General features: G+C 43.7%; 1 protein-coding gene across 2 annotated transcripts in view; it reads left to right on the top strand.

The window, feature by feature from the left end:
- Positions 1-23967, top strand: part of CASC3 (CASC3 exon junction complex subunit) — a 53417-nt gene that overhangs the window by 13685 nt on the left and 15765 nt on the right. For both annotated transcript variants that reach the window (XM_077459831.1, XM_077459832.1), the window contains exons 4-10: positions 1059-1247; positions 10057-10208; positions 10510-10689; positions 14700-15367; positions 20306-20367; positions 21763-21877; positions 21968-22066. In XM_077459831.1, the coding sequence (XP_077315957.1) occupies positions 1059-1247; positions 10057-10208; positions 10510-10689; positions 14700-15367; positions 20306-20367; positions 21763-21877; positions 21968-22066 (1465 nt within the window). The remainder of the gene's footprint in view (positions 1-1058; positions 1248-10056; positions 10209-10509; positions 10690-14699; positions 15368-20305; positions 20368-21762; positions 21878-21967; positions 22067-23967) is intronic.

The raw sequence follows: 23967 nt of genomic DNA on the forward strand, positions 1-23967 counted from the left end.
AGGGGCTTTTTAACTTGATTGGAAATTACCCAGGGTGGGTTACATATCCCATTATTAGTTGGATTAACCTCCTTTTATAGAGTTGTATTGTGATTTCCAACAGTTGCATGTTGCTGTGATTGACTGTATATGAATTAGAAACTCTGCAGATTGCGTTCTGTGTGTAATAGACTTTAATGGGTTTTTACATGCATTTTGCTTTTTGTGTTTTTTTTATTTTATTTTTTATTATTTATTTTATTTTTTCCTTTTTTTTTTTTTTTTTCTCCAGTAACAAACTGAATAGCTGATTAAGGAGCGAGCCGGGAAGCCAGCCGCCGCATCCTTAACTGCATAAGGTCCGCCCTATAGCAGTAAAATTCTGCGCCAGATCACATGTATATGTACATGATCTGGCTTTTCCTGGTGGGAAGAGTGCATGCGAGCTGCCGGTGACTTGCCCCCACTGTAATCGCACACAGCGGGAACCTAGTGACGGGCACCGCAGACTCCACTTATGCCAGCACCCACCAATCATCAAGCAGCGAGGCAGAATGGCAGTCTGCCTATGTAAATGAGAGAGATTCCCATTCTGACAGGAGGGAAGGCATGGATAATGTGTTCCTGATATGGATTTTGAAGGAAACCCCACGCCAAAAAAAAAAAAAAAAAATATATATGCATGGAGTCCTCCCCAAAATCCATACCAGACCCTCATGTCAACTGATCTGGAGGTGTCATTAACATTGTATTGACACCCGCAGCGGTTCGTAGTGGGCAGTGTGAACTGCCTGTGGGAGAGATTCGATGCAGGTACCGGCACTGTGATTGCGCTGGTTCTTGCATCGCTACAGTGTGAACCTAGGCTTACTTGGCTGCCTTTGCTCTGCTGCAACTCTGTTAAACCACCAAAGCAAAATCTTATGTAAAATTAAAGTCCCAAGATATGCACTGATTGGCCCAGCACTTTGATGTGAAGGAAGTTGCATGCTTTCCATACCCGGAAGTACCTTCAGCTCCTGGCAGAGCGACAGGGGAGCAAAAGAAAACATGAGTATATTTTTCTGTTTTCCCCTCAGGAGGAAGAGCCTCACTTAAGTGAGGAGGAAGCACTCAAAGCTACCCTAAAACCAGAAAACACAGCTGTCGAGACGACCACCACCACTGTCGCCACCACCAACACCACCGCTGCCACCACCACCACAAAAGAGGAAAAAATTAAGACAAAAGGAGCAGTAACAGGGGAGCGTCAGAGTGGAGATGGACAGGTAAAATATAATGCAGATTTTAAATTTTATAGATTTTATAAATAAATTTTTTTGCGTTAGATTTTTAACTCTTCCCTACTGTATCCAATATGAAAGAGAAAGTTTTGGGGCCAATAAGTGCATCTTACAGCAAAAAGTAACAGTAAAGTACCGGTATTCCTTTATACATTGAAGTGTAGATTTTGTGGATTGGGTATGGCGCCTCCATTTGACACGTCCTCCAACTTTTATTTGGAACATATTTTGCGTAAATAAAGATTACAATGGTAATGACCCACTGGAGATATTTCCACTCCTTACCTGTTCTCTCTTTAAGATGGGAAGAGAGGTAAATATTACCCAGTAATTTTTGCTTGTTTAAAGTAGAGCTCCAGTCATTTCTATGTATATTAAGTCAGCAGCTACTAAAAAAGTGTAGCTGCTGACTTTTAATAAACACACACACACTTATCCCACAATCCAGTAATGTGCCGAGCCTTCTCTTGTCTCCCTCTTCTCTCCCTGGCATTTAACCTGTGGGCAACCTGGCTGGGACAGCTTGCAGCTTCACAGCCAGGTGCACACTGCACATGCATGAGTCGTGCTGCGTATCCTGAATTGTCCAACAGTCACCTGGGACCTGTGACGTGTCCCACATGACTGCAGAGGAGGAGAGGAGAACCGAAGTGGGAGCACGGGTACCTTTTCAAAACTAGGTACCTGCCCCCATAAAAAAAAAAAATTATGACATGCCAAAAGTGGGAGAGGGGAGGAGTACTTAAAGCTTAACTTCCCCTTTTAAGTGGAGCTCTGCTTTAAATAAATTCTGTTAATGGACGGTGCAGTAATAAAGTATTCAGATCCTCTTCACTTTTTTCAGTTTTGTTATGTTGCAACCTAATACAGTTGTTTTAAATTCATTTTTCTTTATCGTACATCATGGAACACAGAACCTTAAGTAATTAATGGGTTATAGACCACCTTCAGGTGATGGACACTGGTATACCCAATCCAGGAAGTTCACTCCCTATATAACCCCTCCTCCTTCCAGGAGCACATTGTTTTTTTCGCCAGTGTCTAAGGTGTTGGTCATGAGTGAAGATGTGCTCTGAGGAGCTCCATGAGGGATCCATGCTGGATTTAAATAGCCTCCATAGACCGAGCACGAGGCTTTTCCTGTAACGCCTCTTTGTAGGGCTGCACCCTGGGAACCCAGGGCTTAGGTCTTGCTACATTACCTAAAGCATTCCTGGTGGGGTGCTTTTACAGGTCCAAGGGAGTGGAACCCTGATTTCTAGGGACCCGGTCCTTGAAGGTTTGCTAAACGCAGCCCGCCGTGATGGGTGAAGGTTGGGTTGTCTGTTCAGAAAATCCTGTGGCGGGGATAAGGTAGGGGAAGAAACGTAGTAACTGAAAAGTTCACCTATGTATTCTTCTATTAGGGAGAAAATGTTGTCATGCCTAAGCGCAGCACTGTGAGCATCCACAAAGGACGCACGGCAGACAAAGACAAATAAAACCACAGCTGGGGACAGTCTCTCCTCGGCTGATGAGGAGGAAACAAAGCAGTCTGCACACAGGGACACAGGAGCTGTGGGACATGTGAGGGAACTGGCATTCCTGATACAGGAAAGACATTTTTTTTTTTTTTTTTTTTTTCCCCAGCACTAGGCAGAACTTTATAGCGGCTTTATTGTCATAACTATATTCAGCGATTAAGTGCAATTGTATAATGCCTCGGATTTTGTGCTTAGGACTATGCCTGCAAAAAGACACCACAGGCCAAAAAGGTACTAAAGGTTTCACCCCCAGGTGCTAGGATCTCGAGTCGCATTTCTACGCTGTCATCCTCGCCTAAATTACCAATTATGGCAAGCCAGGGTGAGCCATTAGAACAAATTGGTGCAACTGCTTCTCACATCTCAGCCCCCCTATACATGACTGAAGATGTCCTTTGCCTCACCCTGCAGGGTCTGGAAGGAAGATTAGCGGCTTTCTATCCATTCAAATGGATAGGAAGTGTGCTAGATCTCCCTCCCCCACTTCAGAACCTTTGCAAGGGGAACAGTGGGCACAGGATGAGGTGTTACCCTCAGGCGATCAGGAGGAAAAAAAACTATCATTCCTCTGTGGAGGATACAACGGTAGATTAACCTTTTTCAGCCTTACAATCTGAGAAATTGCTGATACAAACTCTTACACAGATGGTTCGTTCCACTTTCATGCTACCCCTAAAGGAGTCTCCTGAAAGTTTGGTTTCTTCCTTGGGTTCCTTTAAAACCTTCTCAGCCCCTGCATGTGTTTCCTGTCCATGCATTACTAAAATAGCTTATTTTTGCTGAATGGGATCACTCGGATAAGTATTTTCTTCCTCCTGAGAGATTTCCAGTTTTCTATCCCGTGGAGGAGAAATTCACCAAGAGATGGAAAGTACTAGCAGTTGATGCTGTGATTTCCAGTGTGAATAAAAGCCTAACTTGTCCTGTAGACGGTGCACAAGTGCTTAAGGATACAACAGATAAGCAGTTGGAATCCCTATTAAAATCTACTTTTTCCTTGGCAGGTGCCGTTACTCAGCATGTAGTCACTGCAGTAGGCGTATTTCAATCCCTAAAGTACCAATTTAGACAGGCCTTTAAAGAGGTTCCTGCACAACAAGCCCGGGAATCAGCTGAACCACCAAAAGCATTATGCTTTGCCATAGATGTCATTAAATATTCTATTGACCAGGCATCCCACCTTACACTTATGCTTGCACATATGCGTAGAATCCTGTGGGTTAAAAAATTTGGCCAGCCGAAGCACCATGTAAAAACCTCCTAACTGGGTTCCTTTTTTCATGGGAAGTGACTATTTGGACAAATATATCCAAACTAGTGGGAAAAGTACTCTTTTGCCAGTCAAAAGAAAGTATAAACTCCCTTCATTTAAACTGGCTCTTTCCCCTGCTCCAGGGGCTTCTTCTTCTAGGCAGTGGCGACGGCCTCCACCGTCAGTCTAGAAGAAAACCTCAGGGTCAGATCCAGGCTCAAAAGAAGTCCTGGGGCCGGAAACCTGCAAAGCAGAATCCTAAAGCCTCATCATGAAGAGGCAACCCCCCTCACCAAGGTGGGGGGAAGACTTCTGCAGTTTTCAGAAGTCAGGCAAGAAGAAATTCAGGACCGATGGGTCATCCTCACGGTAACACTGGGCTACAAGCTGAAATTTCAGGGCTTTCAAACATCTTGTTTCCTGAGGTCAAGCGTTCCCAAAGATCCAGAGAAAAAACAATCTGTTTCAGGCACTAGACCAAGTAAATATCTCAAGGGGTGATCATGCAGATCCCCACAGAGCAAGGTTTGGGGTTTTATTCAAATTTTTTTTTTTTTTTTTTTTTTATTATTATGGTACCAAAACCAAATGGAGATGTCAGACCCATTCTAGATCTAAAAAATCTAAATCTGTTTCTGAAGATCTGCTCCTTTCACATGGAGACAATCATGTCAGTAGTTTCTACCCTTCTAGGAGGATAACTTCTGGCATCGATTGACATCAGGGATGCATATCTGCATGTTCCTATATTTCCCGCTCACCAAAATTTTCTGTGTTTGAAGTTAGAACAACAGCATTTGCAATTTGTAGCCCTGCCCTTCAGGCTAGCCACAGCACCCTGGGTATTCACAAGTGCTGGCCCCACCTCTAGCCAGGTTAAGGGCACAGGGCATAACAGTCGTAGCGTGCCTTGACAATCTGTTGATAATAGACCAGTCGGTGGCTCATTTTGGAGCAAAGTGTATGCATTACAACCAGTTACCTGGAAAGTTTGGGTTGGATTCTCAACCTAGAGAAATCTTCCTTAACACTTCTAAAATGACTGGAGTACTTGGGTCTGATCATACACAGCCCAGGAAAAGGTGTTCTTGCCTCAGGCAAAGATCAACTCCAAAAGAGAACTGGTGCGGATGGTCAGGTCAAAAGGTGATCCCTCCATTCGCCTTTGTATGAGGTTGCTAGGAACCATGGTGGTTTCATTCTAAGCACTTCCCTATGCCCAGTTCTATTTAAGACTGTTGCAAAAACGTATCCTGTCCACTTGGAACTAAACAATTCAAGCTTTAGACTTGCCAATGCGGCTGTCCCCAAGGGTGTCGCAAAGCCTCAGTTGGTGGTTACTAACTCAGAATTTGCTGAAAGGAAAATCCTTCAGACCAGTTATCTGGAAAGTGGCAACAACAGATGCCAGCCTTTAAGGCTGGGGAGCAGTACTAGACAAGACAACTGTCCAGGGCCAAAAGAACCTTGCCCATCAATATCCTAGAGATTCGGGCAGTACGTCTGGCTCTAAAGGCCTGGACTTTCAGATTACGGGATTGTCCTGTCTGGATCCAATCGGACAATGCCGCAACTGTGGCCTATATCAATCACCAAGGAGGCACCAAGACTCTCGCAGATAGAGGTGAACCATATTCTAACTTGGGCAGAAAGGAATGTTCTGTGCCTATCGTCAGTCTTTATTCCAGGATTAGAGAATTGGCAGGCTCACTATTTGAGTTGCCAGCAGTTATTCCCAGGGGAATGGTCTCTTCACCCTGACATTTTTCGGGCTGTTTGCCAAAGATGGGGGACTCTGGACATAGATCTTCTAGCGTCCAGGTTCAGCATGAAGTTAGTCAACTTTATGGCCAGAACAAGGGATCCACTCGCATGCGGAACGAATGTGTTGGTGACCCCATGGGATCAGTTCTCACTGATCTATGCATTACCCCCTATTCAGTTGCTGTTTTGACTTTTTGCAGGATCAAGCTTTAAAGAAAGCCGGTAATTCTGGTGGCACCGGCATGGCCCAAAAGGTCATGGTATGCAGAGGCCCATGTCCCTCCCACTATGGCCTGATCTGCTCTCACGGGGACCAATATTCCTTCCTACCTTACGGTCTCTAAATTTAACGGCTTGGCTATTGAAACCCACATTCTGAAGAAACGTAGGCTTTCCAGGTCAGTTATCTCTACCCTGATTAATGCTAGGAAGCCAGCTTGCAGAACTATATATATATATATATATATATATATATATATATATATATATATATATAATGTGGTCTGGAGGGTTTGTTTCCTGGTGTGAATCCAAGGGTTGGCACCCTCGGAGATATACCATAGGCAGAATTCTTGCCATTTTACAATTGGGGGTAGAGATGAAATTGGCTTTGAGTACGATTTTAAAGGCCAAGTCTCAGTGTTGTCCATCTTTTTTCAAAGACCACTTGCTACACATTCTTTAGTCTGGGGTTTGATGCAAGGGGTAATGCGGCTTAATCCGCCAGTCAAACCTCCCTTGAACCCTTGGGACTTTAACTTAGTTTTGTCTGTGTTACAAAAACAGCCATTTGAACTGATGCAACATATTCCGTTTTAGTCCTTCTGACAAGGAGGTTGGTATTTTTGGTTGCTATATCCTCCGCAAGAAGGGTTTTGGAATAGGCTGCTCTTGTAAAGAGTCATATTTGATTTTACATGAGGACAGAGTGGTGTTACGCCCTTGTCCAGATTTTTTTTTTGCCAAAAGTTGTTTCAGATTTTCACCTGAACCAAGATATTGTCCTGCCATAATTTTTTTCCAAAACCATGTTCCAGGGAAGAAAAGTCACTGCATTGTCTGGATGGGGTGAGAGCAGTGAAAATCTATTTAAAGGCAACTGCTCAGAATCGTAAGCAATGCTTTAAAAGCCTTTAAGGTTAATACATTAGATTTACACAGGAGGCCTGGTGCTTACTGCCCATGGTCTGAGGTTCGCAGTGATGCCTAAAATGTGTGGGACAATTGCTGTTTGTGTGCATTCGCCTTTACAAATGTGTGTATGGGGCATTTTACTTGATCACTTTTATTGCTGTCACAAGGAATATAAACATCCTTATGACAGCAATAAGCATGTGACTAGTACTCTTTATGGAGAGATCTGGGATCTTGCAGACCTCCTCTGCCCTTAAAAGTATTTGATCACACCAAGGTTGATGTACTCAAATGCGTTTTAAATGTGTTTTTTTTTTTTTTAATTGCCACGGTTTACATCCTGGTAACCCAGAAGAGATTTGACGTCATCCCTTTCGGGTTCTTATATCGTAGAGCCCAACAAAGCAGATCTGGTTGCCTAGGACTCCGGTGGGACGGGAGATTGTGGGAAAGCTGCGGGAGGGGGTGACGCCCCCTCCCACTGCTTGTAAAAGCTCGCTTTAGCTGCTAGGATTGCTTTTACAAGAGCCAACTGTCTGCTCTTTAAAAAAAAAAATGGTATCGGGATGATGCCTGCAGCTGCAAACATCAACCTAGTGTAACCACATGAAGTCTGGCAACGTGCAGGTACGTTGCTGGCCGCCAAGTGGTTAAAACTGAAATAGATCAGATTGGCATCAGTACTCAGATCATTTGCAACAATACTTGAAATCAGGTGCCTCCCATTTCTCTTGCTCATTGCTGAGATGTTGCTGCACCTTGATTTTGAGTCCACCTGTGGTAAATTAAATTGATGAGACATGATTTGGAAAAGCATACACCTCTGAAAGTGAAAGTTGCTAAGAGCAGAGTGGCCTGCATAATTCTGAAACTGAAAACGTTTGCCACAACTAGGGCTCTTCCAAGAGCTGGTAGCCAAACTGAGCAATTTGGGGAGCCTTAGTAAGAGAGGTGACAAAGAACCCCGGTGGTCACTCTGAACTCCAGAGATCCTGTGCAGAGATGGAAAAAAGTTCAGGAAGGACAACCATCGCTGCAGCCCCCACTGATTTGGGTTTTATGGCAGAGTGACTAGAAACGCATGAAAGCCTGCTTGGAGGTTGCAAAAAAATACCCAAAGGACTCTGAGGAACAAGATTCTCTGGTCTGATGAATCCAAGATTGAACTGCTTGGTCTCAACTCTAAATGTTATATCTGGAGGAAACCAGGCACCACTTTTTACATGCACGATACCATCCCAACAGTGAAGCATGGTGGTGGCAGCATCATGCTGTTGGGGGTGTTTTACAGCAGCAGGGACTGGTCAGGGTTAAAGTGGATGTAAACCCCCAAAAAAGTTTTTAAATTAAGGCTTGCAACTTTTACAGTATAGGATTTCATGTCATCTGTGCCCAGTCTTGCCACAAAAAGAGTTAATCCAGCTCTGAGCAGTCCTCTTATCTTTTTTTCAGTGATATAAAAATGGTCAGACAAAGAAATGGATGTCCTTCTGACCCTTGCTGTGGGTGACAGGTGATTGCCTCTCTCACACTAGTGCATGAGATATGTAATTCTGTGTACTTCAGATCCCCTCCTCCTTTCTTCTTCCAATCTCCCAGGATTGGCTGCTCCACACCTCAGCATGATTGGGCATGCTGAAGTCATGTGGTGACTTTCCTGGGTTTTGACTGGATGTTGATGATCATGGAGCATAATCCACAAGACCAGCAGAAATTCAGTGTAAAGAAATATCCATGCCTGGCCAAGGGAAGTGTAGAGGTGGGTGGGGAGTCTACTGCCATCACGACTCCACCCAAAGAGCTCCAGACAATAGACTCACCCACAGAATCTGCAGTTTTTCGGGTCTCATAACAGACAGAGGGGAGACATTTGACAGGTAGGGATACATGCAGAAGGCATGTATATCCTTATAGATAACCACTGTGGCAGTAGTTTAGAAAGGATGAGAGTGGGTATACATCCACTTTAAGGGAAAGCTTGAATGAAGTAAAGTACAGAGATATCCTCAGTGAAAACCTGTACCTCAGAACCTCGGACTGGGCCAAAGATTTCCTTCCAGCATGACAACAATCCTAAGCACACAGCCAAGACTGTACAAGAGAGGCTTAGGGACAGCTCTGTGAATGTCCTAGAATGGCCCAGCCAGAGCCCTGGTTTGAACAATATTGAGCATCTCTGGAGAGACTGATGGTCCCCATCCAACCTGACTGAGCTTGAGAGGATTTGCAAACGAGGATGGCAGATTGTCTCCCAATCCAAGTGTGCAAAGCTTGTCACGTCATACCCAAAAAGACTCAAGGCTGTAATTGTTGCAAAAGGTGCTTCAACAAGATACTGAGTAAAGGGTCTGAATACTTAAGTACATGTGATAATATTTCAGTTTTATTTCTTTTTTATAAATTCAGACGTTTTTAAAATGCTTGAAAAGTCCACATGTAGTGCTAAAAAAAAGTCCATAAGAGATGGGCCCCCAGTGCCTGCTTCAGTGTGAGATTGCAGCACACCACTCTAGTGTAAATTCAATCTCCTTATCAGAAGAAGAGCTAAAACAGACATATAACCAGGATCTGTATAGCAGCACCAGGTGGATGGCTCCACGCCGTGGTAAAATAAGCAGAGTGCAGAGCTGCTGCAGTTGAAAAGGTGGTATTGTCCTTATGAGTGGGTGAATAAGCATAGTGAAACGGAAAACTATGTCTTTGATTGGAGTCCTGTTTGGTGAAAAGGGATAGAGGTAAGTTCCCCCATCAGTGTTACCACGGTGTGGAGCCATCCACCTGGTGCTTGGTGCTGCTATACGGATCCTGGTTATATGCCTGTTTTCTCTTCTTCCGATAAGGAGATTGCAGCACATCACCACAGTGCAAATTAAATCTTACACTGAAGCAGGTGCTGGGGTCTCATGTATGTGTATATATATATATAATGTATATGTGTGTGTGTGTGTGTATGTGTGTATATATATATATATATATATATATATATATATATATATATATATATATATATATATATATATATATATATATATATATATATATATATATATATATATATATATATATATAAAAATTACATTTCTTAGAAGTTGTAGTGTGAGTAACATTGTCTCATTCCCAGGAGAGCACCGAGCCTGATGAAAATAAGGTCTCCAAGAAGACTCAGAAGCAATTGGATGATGATGAAGACAGGAAGAATCCTGCCTACATCCCTCGTAAGGGTCTGTTCTTTGAACATGATCTACGTGGACACACAAATGATGAGGAAGTAAGGTGAGACTGCAGTAATAAATTAATAATTATCTAGTTGAGGAAAGAGACCAGGGTGTAACAATGTGAAGCAAGTAGGATGAGGTATGAACATAAGGTTCAGAATTTGTATGCAAATACCATCTACATTCCTCAATATATTTATGCATTTGGACAGCAATTATTACTCATCTTTTGTATAGGATTACTGGAAAGGCACTTAGGGGTGTGCTGGATAATTTTTCCCCTCACTATACTCCTATAACCACTTGACCTCCATTAATATTTCAAATGAAAAGTTCATAAGTTTGCGTATTGCTTTTAGACCAAAGGGTCGCCACCCACGCAAGTTGTGGAAAGATGAGGGGCGATGGGTACATGATCGGTTTCGGGAGGATGAGCAAGCTCCAAAGTCTCGGGATGAACTGATTGCCATGTACGGTTATGATATTCGGTCTTCCAAAAACCCAGAGGAAATTCGTACACGCCGACCAAGAAAGCCAAGGTATAACTTTTTTTTTTTTTTTTTTTTTTTTTTTGTAATGACATGGGGTTGGTGATTTTTGTTGTGTGTTAAACTGTGTTGAACATTTGTACTGGTATGTGTTCATTACATTTTCTGCCTTGGTCCTAAATCTTTTTAGCCCCATGAAAGTCCTAAAGTTATTGAAAACACCAACACATAAATTAAGGGTTCTACAGCCATTTGCTGTCGTAGCAGAGCTAGACTAAAGGGGCATTCATTTATTGTACTTGCTTCCATAATGCAGCTTGGCCCATTTCTCCTTGCTGTGTTGTGGATGGCACAAACAGCTGTACTTCCAGTCCACATAACTTGATAAATTGTTGATTCCAGATTTAGGCAATGACCATTCAAGTGGTACTTCTGCTTGTTATGGTGAATCCAAATAGGATTTTAGAATTAGATGAAATAATAAAAATTTTGTGGAAATAGTAAATTATTTAATAAAACACTTGAGGTATTCTAACACTTAGGTAGAAGGTTTTCCAAATAACTACCTATGTAGGAACTACAGGTAATGTTCTTACTACAATCTGTGGGTGCTGGTATGTCCAGGGCCTCCTGTTACATGTTAGGGAGCACTTAAAAAATTCACTAAAGGCAATTTTTTATAAGTTTTGGACAGAGTGGAAAGGTATTGGACCTCTTTCTGAGTTTTTTGCTGTCTGTGGCCCGTTTGGGGAGTTCCTCTTCTTCCTTCTTCCCCCTGGGATTCCCTCACTTTGGAGGGCTTTCCTCTCACTTTCTGTTTTGGCTATGGGACAGGAAGTGAAAGGAAATCTCTGCAATGGGAAACAAGTTGCAAAAAGACAGGTTATAGCCCTCTCTTACTCTGTCCATAGTGGAAAAAAAAGATTTTTAAAGGAGATTAACACTTTAAAGATAACTAGTGTTCATTTGATCACTAATAAACTGCAGGGTGACTTAAAGTGTTAGTGCATTATTCTAAGTCTATGCCAGCCCCTCTATTAGAGGCTGGCATAGCACATGGTGTATGTTTTATTTAAAAACGAGTGCTGTAAATACTGAATATCAGCTGTCTTCAGGCTGGTCTCATCACTCGCGGATGCTTTCCAGCTGAGGGATGTCTTCTGTGGGAGAGGCCGTGATTTCTCTCTGACATCAGAGGGAGATCACATGGCCACTCCTCTCCTCCACATTAGACACCCATCAGTGCTGGAAAGCGTCCGTGAGTCACGTGACAGGCCTGATGACAGCTGATGTTCAGTATTTACAGCACTTGTTTTTAAATAAAGCTTACACCGTGTGCTATGCCAGCCTCTAATAGAGAGGCGGTGACAAATTTCATATTTTAATATTAAAATAGTGGTGGGGGCTGAGCTGGAGACAGAGAGGGTGCTTACAGAGAGGGGGGAGGGGAGGAAAGGAGAGGAGAGCAGGCAGCCTATCACAGAGGGGGAGGCACTTTGACCATGGTGATCTGGGCGGGGAGCTACCCTGGTTATCGTGGTCTATTTAGAGAAGGGCATACAAGAGATGGTAGGTTTGGGCAGGGGGGAGGTTTACAGTTTAGAGGGGGGCAGATTACATGGCACAAGCACTTTGCTGTGTAATCTGCTTTAAAGGACCAGAATCTATTTTATCCCCAAAAAAACCTTTAAAAACCTGTAAAATAATCCAAGGGATGCCTCCTATCACAAATAGAAACTTTTGGTTCCGGAAATATGTATTTGGATTCTTCCTCCCCTACGCCTCACTGTTTGCTTGTGTTTACGATAGACAGCCTCACTGACAAGTAGTAGAAGGAAAACTGGACTAAGCATGCTCCAAATACTAATGCCACTGTTTGAATATTAAATGTGTCACTGTAAAAGTGTTGTATACCTAATTAATGGCTTTTATAATTAACATACATACACTTTAAGTACTCTCCTGCATGGTGAAGCCCTTGAAAGTAATGAGTGATGCACGCAATGTTTCAATGCTGTAAATTGCAGTAGAGGGTGTCTATACTAAGCCTTTCAGTTCAGAACAAAATGTATACACTGAGCACCGGAGAGACCTAATTATCTAACACAGCCTTTTTCAACCAGGGTACCTTTTTATGTTTCTTCAGGGGTACTTTGGCAAAATGCCAAAAAATTGCCCCAAAATTGTATACAGGCTGGTGGGTGGATGAAATCTGCCTTTTTGGTTACACAAAGCCACAGGTTTTCATTGTACACCATTACAGCCTTCTAGTTGCCAACCTCCTGATGACCAGTGGCATCATCATTTGATGAGGAGGATGTCCGCTGCCTGCATATCAGCCTTGTTTGACCCTCTCTTGCCTCTCTCCATCAGCTTTGGGGTCTAATTAGCGAAGTGATGCAGAAAAACTGAGGAAGTAGAGAAACATTGCAATACTAGTCAGTACCAGTTTGCAAAAGTGTATTGGCTTTGGAAGAATCGCCTCTAATTTTGGGTGTCCTACGTGTTTTGACATTGCTGCATTATTGTAAAACTATTAGAATAGTTTTTACATTTTAGGATGTGGCTCCTCAAGACTGTCCATAATTTTAAACGGTGCCCTGGCCGAAAAAAGGTTGAGAAACAATGATCTAACACCTGTTTTTTTTCCTTTCCCAGTGGTCCTAAAAAGCAGTGTTACCCAATTGTATTCACCCTTTCTTTTCACCCCCCCCCCCCCCCTTTCATGACCAGGCCATTTTTGCTATACGTCAGTACACAAAATTGATGTCCTTTTTCCCACAAATAGAGCTTTCTTTTGGTGGTATTTGATCAACTCCTATTTTCTCCTCCCTTTCTCCCCCCTTTTTTTTTTTTTGCACACTAAATAAAAAGGCTGACAGTTATGAAAAGTGTTTTATTTTTTATTTTTTTATTTCTGCTATGAAACACTTCCAATAAAAAAAAAAAAATTGTAAAAAATATAATCTCTTCTTTAATTTAGCCCAATATGTACTCTGCTACATATTTTTGTTAAAAAAAAAAAAAAAAAGAAAAATAGTGTGTACAAACTAGGATATTTCTGTGGAATTTTTTACTAGTAAAGGCGGCAATCAATGACTTATAGCAGGACTGTGACATTGTGGCAAACGAATCGGACACCACTTTTTTGGGGCCAGTGGCACTAATACAGTGATCAGTGCTGAATAATATGCTTTGTAGCTATACTAATGACACTGGCAGGGAAACATAAGATTTCTGTCCTCTTCTGTCACATTATTTACATAGGCAGACCACTATTCTGTCTGCCTTGGGAACAATCGGCGGGTCCTGACAGTCCCGCTGTGTGTAATCGCAGTGGGAGCTGGTCGCCGGTGGCGCGAACACCCCAGACCCAGGAAACGAACTTGCGCGTACAGGTACGTAATTTTGCACTGAAGGGGCCACCCTGCCGCAGTATATATGCGTGTTGCGGTCCAGAAGCAGTTAAACTGTGTACATAGTCATAATCCATGATCTTTTTATTTGGCTTTTCCTTTTTTTTTTTTTTTTTTTTTTTCATGAACCATTTAAGGGTTGTTTGCAACCTGCATATGTGTCTCTCCAAAAAAAAAAAAACCCGCCATATTTTACTTTTTAAAGGAAGACCGTGCCAGCAAACAATAAAATTGTTGTTGCATTGCCAAGTTCTTTCACTTCAAATCTACCTATCTGCCTATCGAGAAGGCAGCAGTATGCACACAATTTCAGTTTTGCTTGTTGTGAAGAATGACAAAAAGTCTTGTTACTGTTGCCTTGTGCTTCCTCAATGGTGCTGATCCTCCACAGACTAATTTTTATTTTTCTCTGTTTACACTTGCTGTATGAACATGCAACACCCTGTGATTTCCAGTGAAAATTCTTTCTGGTGACGATCAAATCCAGAAAAGAATAATCCAGAAATCTTCACTGCTGAAGATGTGCAAAGCAGGACAGATGCTTCCTTTTCTGTTCTGTAGACTGCTGTGAGATTTATTTTCTTGGTGCCAGTAGTTGGTATACTCCTGTGCATGTATGTGAAAAACTGTAACTTCTCATTTCAGATACACCAGCCCCTCCAGAAGGGAAGACCAGGAGGAAAAGCCAATCAGGCAGTCAAACCGTTATTATGATTCCGATTCTGTCCCCCCACCCCGAACCTACAACAGTCGCAATTCCCCTGGGAACAATAGACCTGTTTCAAATAGGACCTACTCACGGCCAGGTGGGTACAAGGAGAATCGTCCTGTCAGTTACCCACCAGAGGACATTGTTTCTCCACCACCTACTTCTGAGCGAAGGCAGGATTATGGAGGTTATAGAGCCCGGAGTGTAGAGCAAGCACCACAACTACCAGATGAAGAGCCCCCTGAAATGGGAATGCCTAACAAAGTTGAACTAGCAAATGAGAAACCAGCTGATCCATCGCCACCACCTCCTGATCGACCTGTGGAGAAAAAGTCCTATTCTAGAGCCAGGAGAAGTCGGATTAAAGTTGGGGAGGCTGGAAAGAGCATAGACGACACTACATTCCCTGAACTGCCTCCACCCCCTCCACCGCAGATGCCCACTGAGGTGGTTCCAGAGCCTTCCCCATCCATACCTGTAGTGAAACCTGGTGGCTGGGAACCTCCTGTAGAAGGGGGTTTGACTGGACTAGAGCAGGACATGTCACAGGTCAACATTGCAGACCAGAACTGGACCCCTGGGCAATCGCCGTACGTTTCAACACGTAAGTGTTTGTTTTTATTTTTTTACATGGGTCACAGTTTTCCATTTCTATTAATATGATATATAGCTGCGTGTTTCCAACTGAACTGGAATGTTGGCAGTTGTCTTGAAATTTTGGAAACTGCAATTCACTTCAGTAAATGATAATTGAAATGGAGAGATGTGCCTAGCAATATTCCAAAACTAAGTGGTTATAAGGAGCACAAGCATAAACTGGCAGCACCAGTCACAGTGCAGCCACACAATCCTCTGCCTATTTTGACAGCTGGTCCCTCTGAGTTGCTGTATATGTGTGCATGCATTGTGACAGTCCAACGAACATGGAGTGCCTGGGCAGCCCAGGAAATGGTATGCCTTGCGGCGTAAGGCCATGGGTGCAGTATTTTACTGGTGAACTCAATAAGACCAGACCCATTAGGAGTTTTAGGGTAATATCAGATGAATCCAGTCAGATACCCATTTTTGGCACCCACCATGCACCCTGAAATGGATCTCTATTTGAGAAGAGCTTCCTTAAGAAACTTTCAGTTGGACGTTAACCACTTCAATACCAGGCACTTAAACACCTTCCTGCCCAGACCAATTTTGAGCTTTCAGCGCTGTCGCACTTTGAATGACAATTGCGCGGTCATGCTACACTGTACCCAAATGAAATTTTTATCATTTTTTCCCACAAATAGAGCTTTCTTTTGGTGGTATTTGATCACCTCTACGGTCTTTATTTTTTGCGCTACAAATAAAAATACCGAAAATTTTGAAAAAAAAAGTTTTTTTTTTGTTTCAGTTTCAAAACTTTGTAAATAAGTACGTTTTCTCCTTCACTGATGGGCACTGATGGGGCTACACTGATGGGCACTGATAAGGCGGCACTGATGGGCACCAATGAAGTGGCACTGATGAGGTGGCATTGATGGACACGGATGGGCGGCACGGATGGACACTGATAGGTGGCACAAATTGGCACTGATAGCTGGCACGGATTGGCATGGATGGGCGGCACAGGTGGGCACTCATAGGCGGCACAGGTGGGCACTCATAGGCGGCATTGGTGTTATACTGTACTAATGGATGCCAATCAGTGCCAAACAATGCATGCCAATCAGTGATGCCCATTGTGGGCACTGATTGGCATCCATTGTGCTGACTGGCATCCCTGGTGGTCTAGGGAGGATTACCTTTTCCCTGGTGGTCTGGTGGCGTCCCTGGTGGTCCAGTGTTGGCATCCTCGGGGGGGCTGTGCTGATAATCGATCAGCACAGACCCCCCCTGTCAGAGGAGCAGCCGATCGGCTCTCCTCTACTCGCGTCTGACAGACGCGAGTGAGGAAAAGCCGATTACCGGCTCTTCCCATTTACACTGTGATCAGCCGTGATTGGACACGGCTGATCACGTGGTAAAGAGTCTCCGTCGGAGACTCTTTACCGAGATCGTAGTTGCCGGGTGTCAGACTGACACCCCGCAACAACGATCGCCGCGATGCGCGCCCCCGGGGGCGCGCAGCGGCTCATAATCCTGATCACGTCATATGACGTCCGATCAGGATTATGAAACCACTTTGCCACCGTCAATTGCCTATAGGGCGGGCGGCAAGTGGTTAAAGTAAAGAGCCCCAGGATCATTGGTGGGAGTAAGTCTATGTATGGAGACTGGAGAGCAAAGCACTATACATACACCCAGCCACTGTGAACGTGAGACTGCCAGCACAATGCATATATATACGAACGAATACGTCCAATAATGGGGAAAATGATGAACCGCTTATTTTACAATGTCTAACATGTTTATAACAGTCTAGTCTCTATGCTACATAACTACTGATGGCTGTTTTGAGTTTTTGAACTTGGTGGTCTGTGGCAGGAATAGCTGCTTAAACAGAGAGTAGACTTAGTCTGGTGTAAAATGCAGAGGCAGAAATAGTGAAGAGCTGGGCAGGTGTGCGTTTCAGCAGGGGGCAGAAGGAGAGCTTGTACATTGATCTTCCCAATGATTACCAGAAGCTTGACCACTGGAGTACAGAGAGGCTCTGCTCCCAAGTAGAATGAAAAAAAGCAAACTGACCACATTGGGAGGGATGTACTTCCATGCCTGGAGTGGTCAGTTTGAAATAGGACATCGGGACTGGCATGATCTCCAGTTATTTCACACAGGAAGCAATGCAAAAAAAAAATGGCTCTTTAATACAAGTACATGTTAACTGACACACATTAAAAAAATATGAAATGTTGGGGTAACATACACTTTAATTAGGGGTTCTCGCTCACTAACCATTAGCCTTGGAAAACTAGAGTGGACAGTACCAGGCCTAGCTTTTATGGGAAATGTGGTATGTGTAACTTCAGCTGCTGATATGATTTCTGGGTTGTGGCTTACACAGAAAGTAATGCTGTGCCTTATGCATCTTTTTTCTATCATATATTTGGTATGGATTGCCCTGGTTTGTGACCGGTTTACTTTTTTGTTGAAAACTAGAATACTTGCATTACTTAAGAGGAGCTGCAGTCTGCCACGTAATTTCTTACATTTTTGACTTTGTTAGATTGCAGCCATTTGCTAAAATCATTTAAAGGGGCATTCTAGCTGCGATGCGTGGTGTTTTTATTTATTTATTTTTTTAAACTGTAGCTGCTGACTTTTAATAAGAACACTTACATGTCCAGCGAGCCTGCGATGTCAACAAGTTTTTCACACCTGTGTGTGTGTGTGTGTGTGTGTGTGTGTGTGTGTGTGTGTGTGTATATATATATATATAGCACTTGCTGCAAAAATCTCCCTCCACTGAGTCTGGCTGCAACCATTTTAAAGTGGTTGTAAACCCTTACAAACCACTTTGACCTACAGGTAAGCCTAGATTAAGGCTTACCTGTAGGTCCAAGAAATATCTCCTAAACCTACATAGTTTAGGAGATATTTGGCAAAATACAGGCACCGCTGTCTACGGCGCATGCACCGTAGACAGTGGCGCACTGAGCGCGCTGCTGTCAACGACAATATGCCGTGAGTGGCAGCTCCCGTGCGCATGCTCGGGAGTGACGTCATCGCGGCTTCGCCGAATGACAGCAGCGGAGCAGCGAGACCCACCGAGAAGATGGATGCTCCGGACTACAGGGGACAGCGGGGACTTCGCTGGCTCCTGTGTCAGGTAAGTGGCACATAATGGACTACTATGCGATGCATAGTAGTCCATTATGCTTTACCTTTGCAGGGAATCAAAGAGGAAGTAAACCCATTAGGGTTTACTTCCTCTTTAACTGTGGGCCGCTTAATCTGCTGCTTCCTTTTTCACTTCCTGGAATCTACACAGATACACAGAGGTACACCGTCGGCTCTGTAGCTCTGATTGGCCCTCTTATGACTCATTCCCTCTCCCTTTCTGGCAAACTCTCAAATGCTTGAGACAGCGAGCTGTGCATGTCATAAGCCTAGGCTAATGACCAGACAAACAGGAAGTGGGCTGTATCCAAAGTTAAAACAACAAGGGTAGAAGATTTAATAGGTGGAAAGTAAAAAAAAATAAAAAATAAAAAATTTAAGTTCCACTTTAAGTTGTCGGTGGGAGGCAAAGCTGTCCGTTCCAACTGTCCCAAAAAGGTGCCAAAATCCTAAACCTGATTTAAAAAAAAAAATAAAAGATTCTTATAAGGATAAGCTGTGCCATGGTATCCATGAGGTTAAGTGTCAGCTATTCGTCCCCCGGTAAAAAACAAAAAGGGACAGATATAATTTCTCTGGCAGGGGAAGAGTTAAGGCGGCTCACCCCGGGCTGAGAGTGACCCATTTATTGGAGAGGAGTGTGTATACAACCCTAAACTGTCCAAAGTTAAAACAAGTGGAGAATTGAAAAAATTACTGAAGTTTCGTTTTATGTGTAAAGGTTTATTCACATCGTATGCGTTTGGCTTTGTATTGGCGTGTACTGGAAAAAGTAGGAACAACACTGCATTTTTGCAGGTCCCCTGCCGCTGCTCCTGGCTCTTCCCCATAAGAAGCCGCTTTCCATGGGGGCACACATGCGTGCACGCTCTCTCCCAAGCTCACTGCTGTGTTCATTTTGTTACTGGCTTTGATTGACAGCAGTGGAAGCCACTGGCTCCTGGTGCCCCAGCGAACACAGTGAGACATGGAAGTGAGGGGTGAGAAAAGTTTCAGACATACACAGATCTGGATCGAATGAGGGCTCAAATAAGTATGGGGGAGGGGGGGGGCAATTCGATGCTTAAACATTTCTTACCTTAATGCAAGTCTGCATTAAAGTAAAAAAATGTTTAGGCTTTAGAACCACTTAAAATAAAATAAAAAGTGAACGTGCGATGCATTTTAACACATTACAGCACCCCTACACAACACACACCAGTGAGTATGCATTGTACAGATTATAGCACCCATTCCCTGGTGTAAATGGGCCCTAATAGTCAGGATTTTGCTACCCAGACATCTGCAGCAAAGGGCCCTGCTGACACATGGACATGAGCAATGTGTTTCATGACAGTTGGCTCATGCTTATTTGTTGCTAAGCATTTCCTTAGAGTTGGCTAAGAGGCGCTTAGAGGCGATTCAGTTCGCATTATGCTCTATACAAGTATTTCATTCATTCATTCAGTTGGGTTACTGCACACATCTGACATTGTTGAACTAGGCAACACCCAAAGTGTATCTATTGGCAAATCTTCTCCACTTATGTCCAATTATGTCTCCAAGGCAGGAAGTGAAATTTCCCTGATTGGACAAAAAAAACAAAATGCTGCCAAGGTATTTGCCTTTTTAATTTTTTTTAAAATGGTTAAAGGATTCTAGTGGAATCAGACTGAGCATTTGTTCTCTGCAGAAAATTAATGCCTACAGTGTGTGGGGGGGGGGGAATATTGGGGGGGGGGGGGGGGGGGTGTAAAGCAAATTTTAAGCATGTGTTCATAAAGTAATTATTTTTAAACAACTTTGACAGGTATTCCGAATCACATTCACATGCCTGGAGCACCCCCACAATATGGCCGCATGGAGGGAATGGTAAGTAACTCCCATTGACGCTGAATGGCTTGGTTGATTTACTGCAAGTTCTTTGTTGTCTTCATATAATTTTACAGAGGTAAAATCTTGACAGGAATTTAGACTTTACCCAAACACTTTAAAGCGGGAGTAAACCCGCTGAAGTTTTTTTATTTATTTATTTTTTTAACCTGCAAAGGAAAAGACATAATGAGCTAGTATGCACCACCTACTAGCTCATTATTAAAAAATACTTACCTTAGAACGAGGCCCCGACATCTGGCCCGATCCATGCCGAGGGAGCTGACATGTTCCCTCGGCGTATCTTCCGGGTATCGCAGCTCCAGCACTGAGTGGCTGGAGCCGCGATATCGTCACTCCCGCGCATGCGTGTGGGAGATTTCTTTCTGGCAGGGTTCCGCGTCTGCCAGACTTTCAGCCGAGAATCCCCTGTGCGCATGCGCAGCTGCAGTCAGCTGTGCATTGCGAGGGGAATATGTACGGTTTAGGAGATATTTTTTTTTTTACCTACAGGTAAGCCTTATTATAGGCTTACCTGTAGGTAAAAGTTGAAAAAATGACTATACAACCGCTTTAAATTGGTTACGTGTACTTCCACTTTAATGTGATGCGCATGCCCTGTTTCCTGGCTAGTAGTGATGCACAGTGATTGCACTGTCCTGTCCCTCTTCAGTGCAGGTCTATGGGTCCGCTTTAATCCTCTATCATTCATGGAACATGCTGAATCCATAGCATACTGGTCACATTAAACTGGACTTGTGTAATGTTGAAAATGTTTTTTAACTTCCCCAAGCTACTTCCATTTTACTGAGATGTCAGGATGATACCCCAGCATCCACATAGGAAGTATACACCTTATACCAGTCACCACAATGTTTAATTGTCCAAAAACAGGAGGGGATATGGAAATGTTCATGTAATAAAATAGTGCAAGGTAAACTTAAAGTGGAACCCCCTCAGCCAAAGAGTCGAATTGAATGAAATGTTTGAACTGATTTGCCTGCTAAAATAGCTCATTCTGTTCAGCCAGTCTTGTGATTCACACAGTTCTGGCAGAAATGCAAAGCCAGGATGGTTTCAAGTTGGCAGCATCATATGTCACCTACATGTTTGTTGGACAGTGAAATGGCTTTCCTCTTACTGGTCATTGAAAGTTGAATGAGAGGCTAGTGACTCCGAATATGCCCAAAAAGTTGAAAAAAGAAAATTGTGGTGCTTGCATGGCTACCCAGTTTTGAAGATGGGGGGGGGGGGGGGGAGATACTAGCTCAACAGTATTTTATATGGCTATTTTGGCAGATAAAACAGGTTGCCTAAATATGTAGTTCTGTGCCCTGCTGCTTTTGGTTGGCAGTAATAAGATTGATGAGGATATATTTATTACCTTCTACGTAGGGTGTTCAGAGTGGTCGTGTCAAGAGGTATTCCTCCCAGCGTCAGAGGCCGGTTCCTGATCCTGCTCCCGCTCCCATGCACATCAGCCTTATGGAAGGTCATTACTATGATCCACGTGAGTGCCTCACTGATGTATTCTGTTCTAATTTGTTGCAGAAAAATAGCTTTGGTTTACTAATTTCTTTTTGATTATTATTTTTTCCAGTCCAGTTCCAAGGACCAATATATGCTCACACTGATGGCTCTTCCCCTTTGCCCCCTCAGGGCATGATTGTACAGCAAGAAATGCACCTTCCCCACCCAGGTACTTAGTATTTGAGTGTTTAAAGATATTTACTGCCTTTAAGTTACACTGTGAATGAGGGACAAATGGCCCTAAAAGGCTTCATGCACACTGGACAAGCTCCTCCTGTGTAGTTGTTAGGCTGAGCCCTCACTTTTCTCATGATCATCCTTACCCCATGAGGCGAAAACTTGGACGGAGCTGCAGACCAAGGGCGATTGATGGTTATTTTGTATTTCTTCCATTTGCGAATAATCACTCCAACAGTTGACTGCTTCTCACCAAGCTTTTTGCTGATGGTCTTGTAGCCCATTCCAGCCTTGTGCAGGCCTACAAAATTGTCCCTGACATCTTTTGACGGCTCTTTGGTCTTGCCCATGATGGTGAGATTTGAATGGAAGAAAGATTCTGTGGACAGGTGTCTTTTATACACTTAACAAGTTGTGGTTAGGAGCACCTTCTTAAATTGACAGGACTATTCTGTGTACCATGTGAGAACATACTGTAGCCAGTCTGTGGAAGCCAGAATTATTGTTGGCTGGTAGGGGATCTAATGGTTATTTTACTCACTGAACTGCAAAATCTGCAGGGGATCAAGTAATTCTTTTTCCCACTGTATGTCCTGTTGTGAGCAAAGATTGCTTCCATTTTGGGGCTTTCTTGAAGTAGGATGGTCAGGGTGATTGGGGGGGCTGTATTGCAGCATAGATTTGTTTTAAGTAACAAAGGGAGGAAAGTTAAGTGCACATTTATTCAATAACATTAAAGACAAGTATGCGTCTATTGCAGTTTTAAAGAAATCATGACATAGGTTTTAAAGTGTTTGTTAACCCAAAAAATATAATCTGCTTTTAAGGGAACGGGATCTCCAATTTAAACAGCACAGTGCTTGTGCTGCATAATCTGCCCCTCTCTAAACTGTAAAAAACCTGGCTGATCCTGCCACTTCCTGTGTCCCCTTCTCTGCACTGACCACTATAATCAGGGCTGCTGAGGCCTAACCACCGTGGTCAGCATACATCCCTTTGTCATCCACAGCCTTGCTCTGCTCTCCTCTTTCCCCCTCACCCCCCTCCTTGACTGTAAGCTCTCTGCTCTGTCTCTCTCTCTGACCTTAGCCCGATGCACAAAGCAGAGGTACTACCAGAAGAAATTGCATCCACTGCTTGAGCAATAGTCAGCCGCTGCTATTAATGCTCAGTCTGATGCAAATGGTAAATGTGTCAAATAGGAAATGCCTGTCACCAACCTCTTTCATGTCCTTCTTTGCTCTTGTGTCCCTCTGACACTTTTTGCAGCCAGCACAAATGGAGTGTTTTTTTGTTGTTTTTTTTAAACACGCTCCCGCATTAAGCCTGCCCCCTCCGTCGCATTGCGCGCCCCCTTTTTTCTAAAAGGAGTTTACGAGCGCGGGCCCAAGCTCTCCCTCAATGCTCAGCCTCGCGGAGAGGGAGAGAGTTCAAATTCAGCCCCGGTGCCGGGGGGGTGGTGTCTGGTGGAAGCAGACCCATCCAAACTTACCGGAGGTCTGCCTGCTAGCCAGAGGAAAAAAGCCTGCTGGTTCTGTGACACAGCATGATCTCTGAGGAAAGCATGAGTAGATACATGCTTCATACAGCCCCCAGTGGTGACACTTAGGCATGACATTTACTTTTTTAAAGGAGACATTTCATAAGAAATTAAAAATATTCCTTAACCACTTCCCGACCAGCGCACGACGATGTACGTCGACAGAATGGCACGGGCAGGCATATTGGCGTACATGTACGTCCAATCTTCAATGCTGCCCTGCCACCAGGAGCGCGCCGCCGGCGGCGCGCTCCCGCGCTGGTCGGGACCCCTGTGAGTCCGGTCGCGGGACCCGCGGACTCGATCGCCGCAGGCATACCCGCAATCGTCTCATGGGACGGCTGAATGGAGGA

This window comes from Lithobates pipiens, unplaced genomic scaffold (assembly GCF_037356315.1).
Source record: "Lithobates pipiens isolate NorthernLeopardFrog02 unplaced genomic scaffold, aLitPip1_a1.2 Scaffold_28, whole genome shotgun sequence".
Classification (NCBI taxonomy): Eukaryota; Metazoa; Chordata; class Amphibia; order Anura; family Ranidae; genus Lithobates; species Lithobates pipiens.